Genomic DNA, 20,593 nt, shown 5'->3' on the forward strand with positions numbered 1-20,593 from the left:
GAGGTAGTCGCGTGATGTTTTTATTGGTGACCACAGTCAACCGTTCTGAATGGACAACTGAACTGGAGGAACCAGAGGAACAGAACGCAGCTCTCCAGCGCCCCCTGGAGTCGTCACAGCGTCTGCAACACCTCAATCATAAGGACAAAACTAGAAAACACTGTACAATGCAATGCATGAAAGAGGATATAAAGCAGACCAACAGTGCTGCTAGTTTTACGTCACATAACACGATTTAAGGAGCTTGTAGTAACGAGAGATATTTAGCGCCATCTAGTGGCGACGCATGCTCAACACGCGACCTCTTCGGTCCTGACGTCATCGCCGGTATTTTGCGTTCAAATATTGAACTAAGAATATTACGTTACTGCACATATTCGCGGGATTATTGTTAATAATGATTGGAAATAAGTAGCTGCGACCATATTGTTGACTTTAATTTTAGAGAAACGGTTTGAAGTAGAACAAGTTTAGAATGAAAAGCGTTTCAATTTGGTGGTAGAACACTGCCATCTAGTGGCATAAACTTCATAATAGACTCCAGCTCCAGAAACGTTTACGCGCGTAATACACGTTGAGATGATTGTTTAGATGACGTATTACCGTGAAAATCTGAACCTTGTTTTGGGCATAAGGTTGATCCGTGTGTTCGCCTCTTTCTCCGAGGAAACCATGGACCCGAGTTGTGATCCTCGTGACCCCTGACCCCTCGGATCTCTTGCTTTCCCCATGAACTTAAACCCGATTGTAATGTTTTCAACCTCAAACTGAGGCGTCGCCTCGTGTCCTTAAAAAACAATATGTCCTCACAACAATGTCCTTTCCGTGAATAAGTCTGTACAAATAATGACAAACCACACACACACGTTTTTCTATGGTAGAGCTGCATGTTTTTTTCTTGTTACGTGGGCCTCATTTTCATTGGGTGTGTTAACTCTCGGGTGACATTTATGAAGCCGGGTCTTTTGTGCATTCGTACCCGAAACTGGTCTTTCAGGCCCCGTGCAGGTAAATTTGTTCCAGTTCACATGATCAATGCCAGTGCAAGGTTGTCCCTGGAACTTTGCCCAAATCTTATCCAAACAAAAAAGAGGTGGATGTGATCGAGGAGGTACTTCAAGGAGAGAGAACCTGCAGTCACCTCACCTCATGTGTCAATATTTTTTAAGAGAATAAACGGGATAAAAATTCTGATTCAGATGATATGACGGACTCGATCTGTATATCCAATAAAAGGCGTCCAAATTAGACTCGTTGATAAATATGTAATAAATATATAATAAACTATATATATATATGTGTGTTATATAAATCTTTATATTTATATACCACCCTGCTATTTACAGTGAAGACGCCAGTGGAACTAGTGAGGCAAATACTGAGTCACCATTATTAGAAATATTAGTAGAAAAAACTGCCAGCGCGTCTGTTGTGCGCAGGTCGGGGCGGCGTCTCTTTACATTGCAGTGCGCGTCACCGCTGCAACAGTTTTCAACTCGGCAAACATGTCGACGCATATACTCTGAGGAAACTGACGAGGAAGACGAGGCCTCACTTCTGCCGCCAGGATGAAGGGCTACGCCGAGTCCATCCGGTTTCTGGGCCAGTGGGGTCGCTTTCAGCGGGTCATCTTCTTCCTCCTCTGCATCACCATCATCCCGAACGGGTTCGGCGCCTTCACCCTCGTCTTCCTCGCGGACACCCCGGAGCACCGGTGCCGAATCCCGGAGGTCAACCTCACGGACGAGTGGAGAGGCGCGATCATCCCCGAGCTGGTGAGACGAGCGCCGGGAGCTCTGAATTGAGTCGCGCCCGTGACGTCACGCGTCTGTTCTGTTGTCCATGTAAATGTCACCAGACACTACTGCCATGTTTCACAAAGAGCGATTGGTCCTCGGAACTTTGCGATGACTTTGATCGGGTCGCGGCGGCGCAGGGACCTTCTGCAAATGATCGGAACAGCAGCTGACGCAAAAGTTCTCGAGCCAGAACGAAGCGAATATCGCAGTCAAGCGTAACTTACTGTTTTGCTGCCCAACGCTTTTATCTTCTGAATATGCAGAATGCTTGCAAAGACAAAACAAAAATCGATCTGTTGTTGGGCATTTTTGGAACAGCACAGAAAATATGTATAATAACAATAATAAAAAAAAAGGTTCGACTACACCTGATACTCTGATTCATAGTCAATATTCCTGACTGGAAAATAAAAATTAAAAATGGCAAAATATTAAAATTTGACTTTAGCTTTTAATAAAGTCAGGCATCAAATTGTCGGTGAAGCTACACAGCTACAGTTAATTTGGTAATGTATCTGTCATGTCCAATACACTTGGACTCATCATGAGGTACCTTGAGTCGCGGGGCGTTGAAGGACACCAGAGGCCCTCAACAAACCTTATTTCAACAGGACCTCAGGAGAAGAAAACAGATGGCTAAACAAGGACCTCATGTTTTGTTTGTATTCGCTGACGCTCCCTGTTACAAAAGACGCTGCCTTGGGGCTTCACTTGGTTTGACTTAAGTACAGCACTTTTTGGTGAAGTTAAACAACCATTCAGGTTTTCTCTGACGTTTCCTTTGACACTGTTGTAAATCAGAAATAACTGTAAGGTAGGAACGTCAGAGTAGCAAGTCAAACATCTGGGTGTGTCTATATGCAGGAGTGAGAAGAACGCCGCCCTGGATGCCCTCAGTGAACACATCTATGTGCATAGCTTAACCCTTGTAAGGTCACAATGCATGAGCAAACACATTTTTTAAATTTCAGGTAAAGCGCAAAAAAAAAGTTGTTAATTTCTTTAGAAAAATGCAAAGACTGGGGGCTAAAAGTATAGTTCACCTGAGAAAAAGTGGCCCCAAAACAAACTTAAAATGGGCCAAAGAAAAAAAAGAAAAAACGGGTTTCGGCATGATTTTAAAATGAGCAAAAGGACCGTAGCTTGCCATTTGAAGAAGCTTTTCAACTAAACATCTAGTACCTTAAACCTTAAAGCTCACTTGTGTCAATATGGATCCTTCTTTTTGACTCGAAAAACTAGGGCTAAATATTTTTAGTGGTCTGAGATGAGGATGATCTCCTCTCCATGGGACGTCAGACGAGGTGGGTTGCAGGGGATCGTAGGTGATGCATGTCATCTCATCCAAGGTCGGGGAAGGGACCCCGAAGCGCAGCAGCTGCAGCAGATATCGACTGGACGTGGTCAGGAACCTGTCTGCGCAGGGCCTCGGGCCGGGCGACGTGAACCTCACTTCCCTGGAGCAGGAGAGGTGCAAAGATGGCTTCTTCTACAGCACCGATATCTACACGTCCACCATCGTGTCGGAGGTGCCCAGTCACTTTCTGAACTCTTGTGTTTCTGAGGATCCTTTTTATTAGCATTTTGTTGCCTACCTCATGCTTCAAATCCTTGTGAAGATTCACGAGTCACCTGTGAAGTTGATCTGACGAGCTTTTCTGTCGAGAATAGAAGCGAGATGTTTAGCATTGTTCAGCACAGCCAATAACAGCTGTAGCCTGCGGAGGCAAAATGACTTGCGAATTGTGTTCCTTATAAAGGTATATGCAGTGAAGCTCAGTACCAGTTGTTGTTGCAAGGTTAGTTGGAAGTAGTTGGAACTAGAAAACCCACCCAGTTGAGTCAGGACAAACTGCATTTAGCCTAAATAAGCAGTCACATGATCACATGCCTCACCACCAGCCAAGATACACAGCTCAGTTCGGAACACATTTTTCACATATTTAAGTAACATTTCACAAAACTGCCGTGACACAAGTGATGACGTGGCCTCTTTCTTCTTCTCTTGCTGCAGTTTGACTTGGTGTGCGAGAACAAGTGGAAGCAGCCGCTGACAAACACCGTGTTTTTCCTCGGAATTCTGGTTGGATCCTTTTTCTCCGGACAGTTGTCGGACAGGTAGCGAAAAGCGTCACGGCTGGAGTCAAGCAGCAAATGTTGGCAAAGCAACCGTGAAAAAGAAATGTTAAATATCAGTTTGTGCTCACTCCAGGATGAGGATCAGTTCAGGTCCGTGTCGGAGATGAAATACTTGGTGGTGAGTTAAAGTACCTGGGGATGGCTGGACGACAGTCTCAGTCACTCATGGTGAAGAAAGAGCTGAGCCAAAAGCCCAAACCCTTCATTTCCTGGGGGGTTTCTCAGGCCAAACCTGTCTCAGAGTCGACCCAGGATGACGCCCGGTGCCTCTGATAGTGTGAAACATTCATCTTGATCAGCGATTGTTTTGTATCCCCGCAGGTTTGGAAGGAAGCCTGTTCTCTTTGCAACTGTGGCGCTTCAGACCATCTCCACGTTCCTTAAAATCTTCTCGGTGTCGTGGGCCATGTTCACTGTGGTGCTCTTCATCAACGGGCTGGGACAGATGTCCAACTACGTCTCTGCTTTGGTCCTCGGTGGGTCTCTGTTTTTGTTGCGAGAAAAACGTCAGACGCCTGCTCCTCCTCTGTGCAGGGTCGGAGATCCTGACCGGCAACGTGCGCATCCTGTACTCGTCTCTGGGCACGTGTTTCGGGTTTGCCCTGGGATATATACTGCTGCCTCTGGTCGCGTACTTCATGCGAAGCTGGAAGTCCCTTCTCATTGCTCTGACCATTCCTGGCCTCTTCTTATTCCCCCTCTGGTGGTATGTAGCCTTCACTTCTCCCCAGCAGAGGAGTAGTGCTCCGAACAGAGTGACACCTCCCTCACTGCCTTTGCTGGTTCCTGTCTCAGGTTCATCCCGGAGTCTCCCCGCTACCTCCTCTCTCAGGGGAAGGTGGAGGAAGCCGAGGCCATCATGAGGAAAGCAGCACGGTGGAACAACGTGAGCGCCCCCGGCGTCATCTTCACCGACTACACGGTGAGGATCTTCAGTCCTCCGCAGTTTAGAGGAGTGGGAAGGTGAAGGCAGTGGGACATTCGGCTACATATCATTTGCTAGTCAAATTAAAAGGAGGCAGCAGGTGGCAGTAGCGTTCTGGAATTTGCAGCAGAATCTGAGTCGGTCATCTCCGAAATGTCTCGGTTCCCGGGTCGCGGGGGCAGCAGCTTGAAAAGGTCGCGCCAAACGCCCTTCTCCCAGGCAACATCCACCAGCTCCTACTGGGGCCAGTGAAAAGGTATAGTCCCTCCACCTGGTCCTGGGTCGACCCTTTGGTCTCCTCCCAGCTGGCTGAGCCTGAAACACCTGCAAAGGGAGGCCTCCAGGGGGCGCCCTCATGAGATGCCCGAACCACCTCAACTGACTCCCCTCTCTCCTCCGAGTCTCAGACAGACCTCCTCACCCTGTTGACCCTTTTGGCTCAGCTCTCTGTTACGCACAACAATGCGGTACATCTCACTGAGATCTTCTCAGTTTTTACCTTCAAATTGACTTAAATAAAGATGAATATTGAACTGAGAAACAATATCAAATGGATTTCAGGGCTCAAGACAAAGATAGTCAATAAAAGATTAAAATAGATGTTTTGAATCGGAGACATTAACAGTAAATATTTTGTCAATCTTGAAGGAATAATTCATATTATTACAATGTTGAAATATACAGTTAAAAAATGTATACCGGAATAAACGGGTTTGAGAATGAAGCTGAACTCGTCTGACAGGATGCTGCCTCCTGCAGGTCAGCCAGACGAAGGAGGCGCAGCTGCAGGAGCAGTTCCGGGCCGTGGACCTGTTCAGACACAGAGCCTTCAGACTCACAAGCAGTCTTCTCTTCCTGGTGGCGTGAGTACTTCTGTCCATCCGTCCGTCTGGATTGATCGCAGAGGGAATTTTACAGCGTCTGCACTCCACACACACAACCACAGGACGGAATAAAGAGAATTAAGAAGAATAAAAACACACTATCAAGGAAGAGAGTCGAGCCATAACAAGAGAAAAGAGGCACTAAAAGACATTCCTGCTCTCCTGCTCCGACCTGAAGTGAATGTATTGTACAACCGAGTGGCACAAGGCACAAATGAGTTCTTCAGTCTAGCGTTAAAGACCTCACCAACCGAGAGCAAGCAACATTTTTGAGACTGGAGAGTATCGAGACCCAGACAAGGCAGAGGTCAGGTGTCAGCTGAAACAAGCTGCACCAGTCTGACAAGCAACACTTTACTGGTGTGTAGGTGATCAGTTCGGAACAGACACATGTGTCCACTGTGGCCCTTTAGTGGATCTGTTTCAGAGATCAGTCTCAAAGAAAAACACAACACAACTGAACAAAAAGCAAGAATCCTTGAGCAATTGTGGCAGTTTTCTCTGTCTGTCTCCACCGGACTTGAAAAGAAATCCTGGATCCACCGGGCCTGAGACTGAGACCCTAAAAAAAGTGGCCATGAGACCAGTCTGGAGACTAAGACCAATGTTGGGTCTCTCTATGGAACTGACCAGTGACAGGAACGAGAACAGGAGAAGACCAGGTCCAGGGGGTCGCTCGAGTTAGCCTGGATCGTCTGGGTCTGGCTGAGTCCTAATGAGACGGAGCAGCCTCGGAATGTCCCTCTTGCCCGAACCTCCCACAGTCCGATGATAACAGTGTCCTCTTACTCCAGGCTGGACCTCAGCTCCCGGTGACCCTCTTGGAGAAAACCTCACCAGCAGCACTGCACATCTCTTTGCCTGCAGGTTCACGCTCATCGCCACGTATTTCGGCCTGTGCTTCAACACCGCCAACCTCCACGCCGACCCGTACATCAGCTGCTTGATATCGGCCGTCGTGGAAATCCCAGCCTACATCATGGCCTGGTTGGGATTGTTTTATCTTCCCAGGCAGCTCTCTGTGATCGGCTCCTTGGTGCTCGGAGCGTTGCCGCTCTTCTTCATCCAGCTGGTTCCCGAAGGTACGAACAGGTAGTCCAGCACGTGGTACTGGAGCTGACAGGTTTGCTTTGGGTTGTATGTTGTGGCAGAGTGGCCTGCGGTGGCCATCACCCTGGAGATGGTGGGAAAGCTGTTCATCACGGCTGGCACCTCCCTGTTGTTCTCCTACTCAGCAGAGCTTTACCCCACCTCCCTCAGGAACACGGCCACCGGAGTGTGCAACTCTGTGGCCCGGCTGGGCAGTTGCATCACGCCATTTCTGTTCGAATTAAGTGAGTAACAAATATTATTTATTTAATTAGCCATAAATATCATTTTCACTTTTCTCATGCTGTCAAACATGACATCATCATCGTCTTCATTTTTAATCATTCTTTTTCTTTTGCAGTAGAAATAACTATACTCTTTTTAATGATCGTACACAAAAAATAATGCTTATAAAATACTATTTAATGTGTTGAATAACATGATATTTTTTTATCATGTAATCAAATGAAATAAACTTCCAAAGTCAATAGTGTTAAAACACTTATTTAAATAAGAGATATAAATATATAAATAAATAAATATAATATATATAAATAAATAGAAATATTTAAATAAAAAAATCGTAATAAACATACTAAAATATTTAAAAACACATGGGCATCGTATAAAATATCTCTCTTGACAGGACACGTCGATAAGTTCTTGCCCTACATTATTTTGGGGACTCTGTCCATGGTGTCTGCGGCGGCCACGCTCTTCCTCCCTGAGACTTACGGGAGGCCGCTGCCGGACACGGTGGAGCAGATGGCGCGAAGGAAAAGGTGGAGCCACGATGGCGTTTGTTGTTATCGGGTGCGAATGGTTTCCTCACGTGCTTCTTCCTCTCTCGTGTTCGCAGCATCAACTTCCCCTGCAGACGCACAAAAACACACCGGTCCCACGCCCCCCCGAACTGGACCACGGCGGCTTGAGAAAAAAATATAGAAACGGTATCAGAAGTGGGATTGTTCAGTTGAGTTCCACTGTTGGTTGAGGGGGCCATATTTCTGCCAAACTGCAATTGCATTTTTACATTAAAAGCTATTTTCCGCTGGATTCCTTCCTTCCCTTATAGATTTTTTTTTGTTTTGGCAGCTTTTTTCCAATTATTCATTTTCATTGTGACAAAAATAGACAATTTATTCTTTTTAATTTCATTGTTATTTTTTTATTTTATTTTATTAATTTATTCTGTTATTTTGACCTCAACTCTCACTAGAGAGCTGAGAGCTGCGGTTATGATCATCTCATTTCTCACAAAACAATCCGTGTTCATGAACCTAAAAATAGTTGAGTATTGTTAACCGTAAAAGTTGCGATATACGTTTCACCGCACGAGGGCACTGTTTGGTCAAGTGTTGAGCGTGTTTCCGTCTCTCGAGTCTGAATGCGTGTCATCATCTTTGGCTCCGGTAGGTGTCAGTAGAGAGACACATGCGTCACTGTCAGAAACAGAGTCAGTTTTATTGCCATGGTCAGCAGGGATCCCACCAACGAGGAAAGTGCTTTGGAATAACGTGCTGTCAAAAACACAACAATCATTAGAAAATAAAATAAAATAACTCACAAACAACAAAGAATTTATCAGTCTGACGGCCGAGGGAAAGAAGCAGCTCCTGTGACGGGAGGTTCTGGTCTGATGGACCGTAGCCTCCTGCCAGAGGGAAGAGGAACAAACAGTTCATGACCAGGGTGAGAAGGGTCGGCTCTGATCCCACCTGCACGTCTCTGGGTCCTGGAGACATACAGGTCCTGAAGAGGTGGCAGGCTGCAACCGATCACCTTCTCAGCAGAACGTACGATGCACTGCAGTCTGCTCTCGTCCCTGGAGGTGGCACTGTTGTCCCAGACGGTGATAGAGGAGGTGAGGATGTACTGGGACGATGGCCGTGTAGAACTCAGTTGTAGTTTTCGTAATAAGAACATTCTCTGCTGGCCCTTCCTGGTGAGGGACCTGATGGTCGGCTCCCATTTGAGGTCCTCAGTGATGGTGGTTGCCAGGAAGCAGGAGGAGTCCACAATGGGAATGGGCGACCCAGCCAACATGAGAGGGAAGGGAGGAGCTGTGATTCTCCTTAAGTCCATGATCATCTCCACTGTCGTCTGGGCGTTGAGCTCCCGGTTGTTGTGGCTGCTCCAGGTGCAGCTGTTAGTGTACAGAGAGAGGAGGCATGGAGAGAGAACACAGCCCTGAGGAGACCCGATGTTGAGGGTCCGAGTGTCGGAGACAGTCGTCTCCAGCCGCACACGCTGACTCCGGCTGGTCAGGAAGTCCGTAATCCACCTGCAGGAAGCAACCATCTGGCAGCGCAGACTGGAACCTGGACTCTGTCCCGCCAGTCGAGGGTGGGACAAAGTCCAGTTCCAAACTGACTCGTATTCCTGAGCTTAGTTCCGACATAGCTTTCCCTCTTATTCTCTTTCATCTTATTCTTATTCCTTTTCTCATTCTTCTTATTCTTTGCTGTTTTCTAAATTTCTGCCCTGAAGCGCTGATCTACGTATGATGCCGGATGATGCGTATCGGAATTTTCTATACTACAGAAAAATACCCGGAGTTACAGTGGTTTTCAGGATTTCTGTGTTATGGAGACAAGACGACCCTCCTAAACTGATGCCTATGGTTGAACTACTTATTTCTCAGGTGTCTTTCTGGTCTCCAGTGACTTGCAGCCCAAAATAAATAAATAATAATGGAATATATTTTGATCTGGAAAGTATATTCAGGTGTCATGTTAATGTCAAATGATGGTGAAATGAGGCATAAAAATCTGTCACTGTTTCAGAAACAACAACAAGTTTTCTGTTTCACAGAGGCAAAAGTGTTTTTTTTCTCTGTCCTGCTGTTGTAGTGACTGATCCCTAAAGCAGGTATAAGCGATGACAACACCCACATTAATCACAACGGCGGCGGCGGCGGCACAGGAAATCTGTTCAATCTATGAATCATTAATTCTCTCCTGTACAAACAATCCAATTGTCGTATTTTACTGAATTATAAATTAGAAAATAAGCTCCCTTTAAAAACACAATATGATAATGAAACCTCAAATATCTAAAGAAGCTAACATGTATGCAGTGAAATAAATATGTATTATTATAAAAAAAAAAAAAGCCTGGTAAAAAAATTAGGCTTTAAAAAAAATAATGAAACGTTATTTTTATTATTATTATTATTATTGTTGTTATTATTATTTTATGAAACACTTTCATTCATGTTCATTTCATTCATGTTTTAATTTTTATTTTTTTCATATTTTTTGATTTTTAACCCCCTAATTTTTCATTTGTTTTTAAATTCAAATGACTCACAATTTTTTTTCTATTCATGTGTTGAACTTATCATTTTTTACTTGTAATTTTGACATCATTATTTGCACGTCATTTCTCATGCCGGATGGTGTGACAATCAGTGATGTTTGTAAATGACCACCAGGTGTCGATGTGGGAAAAGAAATAAACAAGAAGACGAACGGGCTATAAGATGAACAAACAAGGTGACAATCGTAAAAGTTTTTTTGGACGATCCCGGAAAGTTGGACGCTGACAGGGAATGTCGACAGCAATTGGCGCCCCTTTACGCTGCAGTTCCAGCTCTGTATTGCAGCAATGGCACTCGAGGGAAAGACGGATGCGAGGTAGGTAGCGTGACTGCTAACTATAGCAGGCCCACAAGCCCTGGAGGTGTACAACACGTTCATGTTTGATAATGAAGATGACGGGAACAAACTCGAGAGCGTGATACGAAAGTTTGATGAGCATTTTTCCCCAACGAAAAATGAAATACATGAACGGTATGTGTTCCGTTGCCGGACACAACAACAACAACATGAACCCTTTGATAACTTTCTGACTGACCTGAAGCTCAAAGCACAGTCATGCAACTTTGCAAACCTAAAAGATTCGTCATGGTATGCGACCAAATTGTTTTTGGAGTACACGACAAGAACGTCAGAGAGAGGCTTTTATGTGAACACTGGAAGGAGCTATCAAAATCCCTCACGCCAGTGAGCTATCTCAGATGCATGCCAAAACATTTGGTGAGATGACCACAAGAACACGACTGACGATGTGATGACGTTGCAATTGCTACTGTCTCCGACAGAAGGAAGAAATGTCCACAAAAGCAATCTAAACAGCAACAAAATGGGAAGATGTTCAGCTGTAAACGCTGTGGTGCACACCACTTGCCATGACAATGTCCTGCTTATGGGAAAAAGTGCACAAACTGCCAAGGTTTGAATCACTTTTCCAAGGAGTGTTGCTCAAAAACACAAGGGAAGAGCATAAGTCGAAGTATAAACAAAGTGGATGACGCTGATTTGTGTGACACCTTCTTCGTGAGACTAGTGAACTGTGAAAATGAAAGTAAATACCGTTTCTCCAGACAAATGGATTGCAACACTCAAAATAAATGGAACTCTGGTCACAGTGAAGCTGGACACAGGTGCAAAAGTGAACCTCATAAGTATGAGTGATATCAAAACAATGACTATGAAGCCAAAGATTGACTTGCAATAAAGGCAAAGAGATCAAATGTCTGGGCTCCTGTCACTCAAGTGTGAATATGAAAGGTCAAGAATCATCAGCTGATGTTCCAGAAGGACTCCATTCAATACCGGGAGACAAAGCCTGTGAAAGCCTGGACTTGGTGAGGAGACTGCACTGCATCAACAGAGATGTGAGTAATAACACTGTTGACATGATTGTTGAAGTAAGTATGACGATACATTCAAAGGTCTTGGCGTCCTGCCATTCACGTACAAAATCCAAGTCAAAGAAAATGCACAGCCAGTGGTTCACGCAGAATGCCAGCCCCGCTGCGAGAACAGCTGACAGGATGACGATGCTTGGAGTGATCCAAATGGTAGATGAAGCAACAGACTGAGTCAACTCCATGGTATGTGTAAAGAAAAAGAATGGCGATTTGAGAGTATGTATGGATCCAAAAGATCTGAATGAAAATGTAAAAAGAGAACACTATCAAATTCCAAAGAGAGAAGAAATGAGACGGCTGGAGCTAAATATCTCTCAAAACTCGATGCATCCCAAGGTTTCTGGCTACTGAAACTGGATGAAAACAGCACAAAGTACTGCACGTTCAACACACCCTTTGGAAGATATTGCTTCCTCAGACTACCATTTGGAATGATTTCTGCATGGGCAATATTCCATAAAGCAATGGAACCCATCATTGAAGGACTCAACGGAGTTCGTGTCTATGTTGATGACATCATTATCTGGGGATCAACAATTCAAGAGCGCAATGAGAGACTGATCCTGGACTAAAACTCAACAAACAGAAGTGTCAGCGTGGAGTTAACAAACTTGTTTTTCTGGGTGACAAACTTCCTGCTGTACAGGCAGACCAAGAAAAGATCAAGGCAATACTGAACATGCCACAACCCACAGACAAGACAGGCGTATTGCGCATAATGGGAATGGTCAACTTCATCAGGAAGTTCATCCCTGATCTACATACGACAGCTATGGCAGAGAACAATTTCAGGTGGAAAAGTGAACATGAGGAGGAATGGTGGCAGCTCAAAGAAACATTAACAACAGCACCTGTGCTCACGTTCTTTGACCCAACAAAGAACATCAAGGTGTCAACAGATGCTTTGAAAAATGGGATTGGTGTCGTTCTTCTACAAAGTGAAGGCAAGAGACCAGTGGCCTATGCTTCCAGATCGATGACGCAAGCAGAATGCAGATATGCACAAATCGAAAAAGAGTGTCAGGGACTTGTGTTTGGACTGGAAAGATTACATCTACGGCTTGTCGACCTTCACTGTGGAGAGACAACCATCGACCTCTTGCAGCAATAATGAAGAAAAATCTGAATGAAATGTCTCCAAGAATCCAGCGCATGATGATGAAGCTGCAGCGATGTGATTTCGATAAACATTTGGTGCTTGCTGATGCACTCCACAGGAGAAAGTTCAAGTCCTTCAGAAGAGGATGTGCAAGTGCATGTGAAGATGGTTTCAGAAACACTCCCTGCGTCTGATGCCAAATGCACTCAGATAGCTCAAGAAACAGCAAATGACTCAGAACTGCAAGCCATAATCTATAACATGCATCTTGGTTGGCCAGTGGGAACAATTTCTTCAGCTCAGTGTTGTGAATGGACTGTTGTTGAAACAAGGTAGGATTGTCATTCCAAAAGCTTTAAGACAAGACAGTCTAAAAAAGATTCATGACGGTCATCTAGGCATTGAAAAATGCAAAAGAAGGGCAAGAGACACTGTATTCTGGCCTGCAGTGAACAAAGAAGCACTTACCACTGGATGTGAAACATGTCAAAAGCACGCAGACCAAAGAACGGCACCATGGCAAAAAGTTGGTATGGATTTGTGGCAGAGATTCTCTGAGCAGGATGATTTCATCCACATCACGACAAGTCCACTGTATGCTGAGTCGGATGGAAAGGCAGAGAAAGGTGTGCACGTTCTCAAGCAACTGCTAAAAAAATCTGCAGACAGTGGATCTGATCCATATCTTGCTAAGTTATAGAGCATCACCATTGGATTGTGGATTATCACCTGCTGAGATGTTGATGAATCGCAAGCTGCGTACCACTCTGCCAGCTGTTGAAAAACAATGGAAACGTAAAAAAAAGTTGTGCAAAGATCAAAGGATCAAAAGATGAAACAGAAATGTTTCTTTGATAGATCTGCTAAAAAACGTCCTTTACTTGCAAGTCATGACAAAGTAAGGATGCGGGTGGCGGATGGAAAACTAAGGCGACTGTACTGGAAGAAGTTGCTCCAAGGTCAAGAGAGATTTTGAGAAGGAATCGTCGCAGCCTTCTGAAGATACCAGAATATGTCCAAGAATCTGTTCCAGAAGTCAAAGGACATACTGAAGACACAGAGACAGTTGACGTTGAAAAGGCTGATCTGAACATTTCAAATAATTCAGGTAACTTGTTGTTAAGAAGATCAACAAGACAAACCTGCAAAGTTAGACCTGTAGGTTTCAAAAGACATACATGTTTGTAACTGCTAGTTTGTGTTCAGGAGAAAAGAAATGTTTTGTTGTGTGGCTGGTGATTCGAATGTTACCGAAGTAAAGTAGTTTTTTTGTTGTTTAAAGAAAGGCAGATGTGACAGTCAGTGATGTTTGTAAATGACCACGAGGTGTCGATGTGGGAAAAGAAATAAACAAGAAGACGAACGGGCTATAAGATGAACAAATAAACAAGGTGACAATCATAAAGGTTTTTATGGACGATTCATCAAACAAAACAGATGGTAGATTCAGTGTGATACTTCAGGGGCCCCTCACCCAGATTCCAAGGCCCTCACTCGGCCTCATCATATTTAGGTCGCCATTTCATGAGATTATTATTCATGATTATTGAAAATAAATAGCTGCTCTCGTGATGTTGTCTTTCATTTTGGTGGAACGGTTTGAAGTAGAAGTTGAGAAATAAAACGCGTTTTCGATGAGCAGTAGAACACTGCCCTCTAGTGGCATAGGCTGTAAATTACATCCAGCTTTTCAACGTTTACACGCGTTAGACATGTTGAGATTATTGTTTGGAATGTGACGTATTGTCAAAAGGTCCCGACACCACCGTTGTAGTTTCACAGTTTGACCCGTGTTCTGTGCATGATGTTGATACGTGTGTTCACCTCTTTCTCTGAGAAAAAGATGCGTATGCCTCACTGTTTCTGTGCCTCGGCCACCTCACCTTGACCCCTCCTGACCCCTCAGGTGGCTCCAAACGCTCTCAACAAGTGCCCAGGTCCTGATGCTACACACGCAAGAACTTGTCCCACTATCTTTGTGAGGACATTTCACAGACTTTCATGCTTTCCCCATGATCTTTCACCAAGCGTCAACCGAATTGTAATGACCTAGTTTTTTAAGATTCACACGAGACTACACCTGTGTCCTTACAAGAAGCTGTCCTTCCTGGCTGTACTGATATTGCCAAACCAGACACGCACGCACACACGTGTGCTTTTCTATCTTAAATAAAGCGTTTTTTTCCCTTCTCACTTGGGCCTCAGTTACGCATGTCCTTGGGTGTGTTGGCCCTCGCGTGACAGTGGTGAAGCCAGATCTTTTGTTCAGTGGAGCCTGAGACTGGTTTGCCAGGTAGCGTGCAGGTAAATTCGTTACAGTTTACATGATCAATGCCAGTTTCCTGCTCAGGTTTAACCGGAATTCAGCGCCATCCAGATCCATTCATCACTTACAGCCCAGGAAAAAATAAAGAGACCTCTGCAAAATTGTCAGTATTTCTCATTTCACTATTTATGTGCTTGAGTAAAATGAACATTTTTGTTTGTGTGAATGTGATGAGGAGGAAGCTGGATGGTTGCAAGGCATCAAACAAAGCTGGGCTGCTTGGAGCTACTGGACGCATGACAGCTGTGATTCAAGATCAGGGTCATTCCACCAAATATTGAGTCCTGAACTCTGTCTCAGTTAAAACATGAGTATTGCCATGTTATAAAGCGAATAGGATCTTGTGTTCTTTGCATTAATTGAGGTCTGAAAACTGCATATTTTGTGTTATTTTGACCATTTGTCATTGTCTACAAATTAATACTCTAAATCAGTGATTCTTAACCAAAGGGCCGGGGCCCGAGGTTGGGCCGCGAGCGCCCCCGAGAGGGCCCTATTTATTTATCTTTACACCTTTGGGCCATGAGAGCCACAATACAGTAGCCATGTATGGAGGCAGTAGTGTGTCACTGAATTGAGTTCTTGACAAGAAAATTGATAAAGAACGTGATGGCGCCCCCAACAGTAAAAACGGTTCACGTAAGCAACTGTTGAAGCAGTTTACAAAATGAATTAAAACATTTTATGGTGATCATTTACACTTCACTTGTTGTGTTTAAATAGAATATCCGATTTTTATTTTATGACATTTAGACTAGATTTATTATATTTATTTTATTCAGAATTTTATTCAGTTTTTCCAGTTTGCATCAAGTGTATTATTATTATTATTATTTTCTTTAATAAATTCGATGAACATGACTTGGACCTGCTCTAAATAATAATATAAATAACATAACAATAATACATAATAATAACAACAATAATTTATTTGGTATTTGGAAGAAATGTTGTCACTATATAAAAGACTATAACACATACCTGAGAAGAGGCATCTGTCACAGCAGTGGGAGGAGCTTAAGTATGTGCTTTGAGAACATATTGAACCGCAGCCTTGTTCTTTTTCTGTGCTGTGTGAAGCCAAATCTTATCCAAACAAAAAGACGTGGATGTGATCGAGGAGGTACCTGTTAGTCATTATAGTAGAAGCCAGGTCACCTTCAATGTCTGTTTTTTTTAAGAGAATAAAGGGGATAAAAGTTCTGATTCACCTTCTGAGGCGGAGTCTGTGCGGAGATATGATGGACTCGGCCTGGACATCCAATAAAAGTCAGACCCCTTGATAAATATGTAATGAATAGATAATTAACTAAATATTACTGAGTTAATATTGATCGTAATATGAATAGGCATATGACCAAACACCAGGCTCTCCCAGCGATAAGAAACAAGGCGGCTGAGTGATTTTCAACGGAGCGGCGTTGCTGCCCGGGTCACCGACGCAGTAGTTCTCGTTCGCAAGATCTCACTTCTGCCGGCAGGATGAAGGACTACGATGAGTCCATCCAGTTTCTGGGCCAGTGGGGTCGCTTTCAGCGGGTCATCTTCTTCCTCCTCTGCACCACCACCATCCCGAACGGGTTCGGCACTTTCACCCTCGTCTTCCTCGCGGACACCCCGGAGCACCGGTGCCGAATCCCTGAGGTCAACCTCACGGACGAGTGGAGAGGCGCGATCATCCCCGAGCTGGTGAGACGACTGCTCTTTATTGCTACTCGTTGAGAGTTACTGACTTTATTTTCTTTTTATAAAATCAATAATCAAATTGTTGGTGAAGATTCACAGCTACAGTTAGTGTGGTCTTGAGTCACGGAACATTAAAGGACATCAGAGGCCCTCAACAAACCTTATTTCAACAGGACCTCAGGACAGAGGAGAAGAAAACAGATGGCTAAACAAGGACCTCATGTTTTGTTTGTATTAGCTGACGCTCCCTCCGTTTCTCCAGACAAATGGATTGCAACACTCAAAATAAATGGAACTCTGGTCACAGTGAAGCTGGACACAGGTGCAAAAGTGAACCTCATAAGTATGAGTGATATCAAAACAATGACAATGAAGCCAAAGATTGACTTGCAATAAAGGCAAAGAGATCAAATGTCTGGGCTCCTGTCACTCAAGTGTGAATATGAAAGGTCAAGAATCATCAGCTGATGTTCCAGAAGGACTCCATTCAATACCGGGAGACAAAGCCTGTGAAAGCCTGGACTTGGTGAGGAGACTGCACTGCATCAACAGAGATGTGAGTAATAACACTGTTGACATGATTGTTGAAGTAAGTATGACGATACATTCAAAGGTCTTGGCGTCCTGCCATTCACGTACAAAATCCAAGTCAAAGAAAATGCACAGCCAGTGGTTCACGCAGAATGCCAGCCCCGCTGCGAGAACAGCTGACAGGATGACGATGCTTGGAGTGATCCAAAAGGTAGATGAAGCAACAGACTGAGTCAACTCCATGGTATGTGTAAAGAAAAAGAATGGCGATTTGAGAGTATGTATGGATCCAAAAGACCTGAATGAAAATGTAAAAAGAGAACACTATCAAATTCCAAAGAGAGAAGAAATGAGACGGCTGGAGCTAAATATCTCTCAAAACTCGATGCATCCCAAGGTTTCTGGCTACTGAAACTGGATGAAAACAGCACAAAGTACTGCACGTTCAACACACCCTTTGGAAGATATTGCTTCCTCAGACTACCATTTGGAATGATTTCTGCATGGGGAATATTCCATAAAGCAATGGAACACATCATTGAAGGACTCAACGGAGTTCGTGTCTATGTTGATGACATCATTATCTGGGGATCAACAATTCAAGAGCGCAATGAGAGACTGATCCTGGACTAAAACTCAACAAACAGAAGTGTCAGCGTGGAGTTAACAAACTTGTTATTCTGGGTGACAAACTTCCTGCTGTACAGGCAGACCAAGAAAAGATCAAGGCAATACTGAACATGCCACGACCCACAGACAAGACAGGTGTATTGCGCATAATGGGAATGGTCAACTTCATCAGGAAGTTCATCCCTGATCTACATACGACAGCTATGGCATAAAGAGAACAATTTCAGGTGGAAAAGTGAACATGAGGAGGAATGGTGGCAGCTCAAAGAAACATTAACAACAGCACCTGTGCTCACGTTCTTTGACCCAACAAAGAACATCAAGGTGTCAACAGATGCTTTGAAAAATGGGATTGGTGCCGCACTTCTGCAAAGTGAAGGCAAGAGACCAGGGGCCTATGCTTCCAGATCGATGACGCAAGCAGAATGCAGATATGCACAAATCGAAAAAGAGTGTCAGGCACTTGTGTTTGGACTGGAAAGATTACATCTACGGCTTGTCGACCTTCACTGTGGAGAGACAACCATCGACCTCTTGCAGCAATAATGAAGAAAAATCTGAATGAAATGTCTCCAAGAATCCAGCGCATGATGATGAAGCTGCAGCGATGTGATTTCGATAAACATTTGGTGCTTGCTGATGCACTCCACAGGAGAAAGTTCAAGTCCTTCAGAAGAGGATGTGCAAGTGCATGTGAAGATGGTTTCAGAAACACTCCCTGCGTCTGATGCCAAATGCACTCAGATAGCTCAAGAAACAGCAAATGACTGCAAGCCATAATCAATAACATGCATCTTGGTTGGCCAGTGGGAACAATTTCTTCAGCTCAGTGTTGTGAATGGACTGTTGTTGAAACAAGGTAGGATTGTCATTCCAAAAGCTTTAAGACAAGACATTCTAAAAAGGATTCATGACGGTCATCTAGGCATTGAAAAATGCAAAAGAAGGCCAAGAGACACTGTATTCTGGCCTGCAATGAACAAAGAAGCACTTACCACTGGATGTGAAACATGTCAAAAGCACGCAGACCAAAGAACGGCACCATGGCAAAAAGTTGGTATGGATTTGTGGCAGAGATTCTCTGAGCAGGATGATTTCATCCACATCACGACAAGTCCACTGTATGCTGAGTCGGATGGAAAGGCAGAGAAAGGTGTGCACGTTCTCAAGCAACTGCTAAAAAAATCTGCAGACAGTGGATCTGATCCATATCTTGCTAAGTTATAGAGCATCACCATTGGATTGTGGATTATCACCTGCTGAGATGTTGATGAATCGCAAGCTGCGTACCACTCTGCCAGCTGTTGAAAAACAATGGAAACGTAAAAAAGTCCTGCAAAGGTCGAAGGATCAAAAGATGAAACAGAAATGTTTCTTTGACAGATCTGCTAAAAAACTTTTACAACCTTTACTTGCAAGTCATGACAAAGTAAGGATGCGGGTGGCGGATGGAAAACTAAGGCGACTGTACTGGAAGAAGTTGCTCCAAGGTCAAGAGAGATTTTGAGAAGGAATCGTCGCAGCCTTCTGAAGATACCAGAATATGTCCAAGAATCTGTTCCAGAAGTCAAAGGACATACTGAAGACACAGAGACAGTTGACGTTGAAAAGGCTGATCTGAACATTTCAAATAATTCAGGTAACTTGGTGTTAAGAAGATCAACAAGACAAACCTGTAAAGTTAGACCTGTAGGTTTCAAAAGACATACATGTTTGTAACTGCTAGTTTGTGTTCAGGAGAAAAGAAATGTTTTGTTGTGTGGCTGGTGATTCGAATGTTACCGAAGGAAAGTAGTTTTTTTGTTGTTTAAAGAAAGGCAGATGTGACAGTCAGTGATGTTTGTAAATGACCACGAGGTGTCGATGTGGGAAAAGAAATAAACAAGAAGACAAACGGGCTATAAGATGAACAAATAAACAAGGTGACAATCATAAAGGTTTTTTTTGGACGATTCATCAAACAAAACAGATGGTAGATTCAGTGTGATACTTGAGGGGCCCCTCACCCAGATTCCAAGGCCCTCACTCGGCCTCATCATATTTAGGTCGCCATTTCATGAGATTATTATTCATGATTATTGAAAATAAATAGCTGCTCTCGTGATGTTGTCTTTCATTTTAGTGGAACGGTTTGAAGTAGAAGTTGAGAAATAAAACGCGTTTTCGATGAGCAGTAGAACACTGCCCTCTAGTGGCATAGGCTGTAAATTACATCCAGCTTTTCAACGTTTACACGCGTTAGACATGTTGAGATTATTGTTTGGAATGTGACGTATTGTCAAAAGGTCCCGACACCACCGTTGTAGTTTCACAGTTTGAACAGTGTTCTGTGCATGATGTTGATACGTGTGTTCACCTCTTTCTCGGAGAAAAAGATGCGTATGCCTCACTGTTTCTGTGCCTCGGCCACCTCACCTTGACCCCTCCTGACCCCTCAGGTGACTCCAAACGCTCTCAACAAGTGCCCAGGTCCTGATGCTACACACACAAGAACTTGTCCCACTATCTTTGTGAGGACATTTCACAGACTTTCATGCTTTCCCCGTGATCTTTCACCAAGCGTCAACCGAATTGTAATGACCTAGTTTTTTAAGATTCACACGAGGCTACACCTGTGTCCTCACAAGAAGCTGTCCTTCCTGGCTGTACTGATATTGCCAAACCAGACACGCACGCACACACGTGTGCTTTTCTATCTTAAATAAAGCGTTTTTTTCCCTTCTCACTTGGGCCTCAGTTACGCATGTCCTTGGGTGTGTTGGCCCTCG

At 44.0% G+C, this 20,593-nt stretch overlaps 2 protein-coding genes across 2 annotated transcripts; both read left to right on the forward strand.

Annotated features, from left to right (window-relative positions):
* Positions 1-1,477: 1,477 nt before the first annotated feature.
* On the forward strand, positions 1,478-7,905 carry LOC128748913 (organic cation/carnitine transporter 2-like). Its single transcript, XM_053847989.1, has 11 exons — positions 1,478-1,775; positions 3,149-3,328; positions 3,814-3,917; positions 4,260-4,414; positions 4,473-4,644; positions 4,734-4,860; positions 5,623-5,726; positions 6,615-6,829; positions 6,899-7,081; positions 7,483-7,618; positions 7,696-7,905. The coding sequence occupies exons 1-11, from the start codon at positions 1,569-1,571 to the stop codon at positions 7,766-7,768; spliced, it is 1,656 nt and encodes a 551-aa protein (XP_053703964.1). The 5' UTR covers positions 1,478-1,568; the 3' UTR covers positions 7,769-7,905.
* Positions 7,906-11,462: 3,557 nt separating this feature from the next.
* LOC128748914 (solute carrier family 22 member 4-like) lies at positions 11,463-16,987 on the forward strand. Its single transcript, XM_053847990.1, has 3 exons — positions 11,463-11,517; positions 16,460-16,667; positions 16,838-16,987. Coding segments are annotated over exons 1-3 (246 nt in total). The 5' UTR covers positions 11,463-11,515; the 3' UTR covers positions 16,874-16,987.
* Positions 16,988-20,593: the final 3,606 nt, after the last annotated feature.

This window comes from Synchiropus splendidus, chromosome 17 (assembly GCF_027744825.2).
Source record: "Synchiropus splendidus isolate RoL2022-P1 chromosome 17, RoL_Sspl_1.0, whole genome shotgun sequence".
NCBI lineage: Eukaryota > Metazoa > Chordata > Actinopteri > Syngnathiformes > Callionymidae > Synchiropus > Synchiropus splendidus.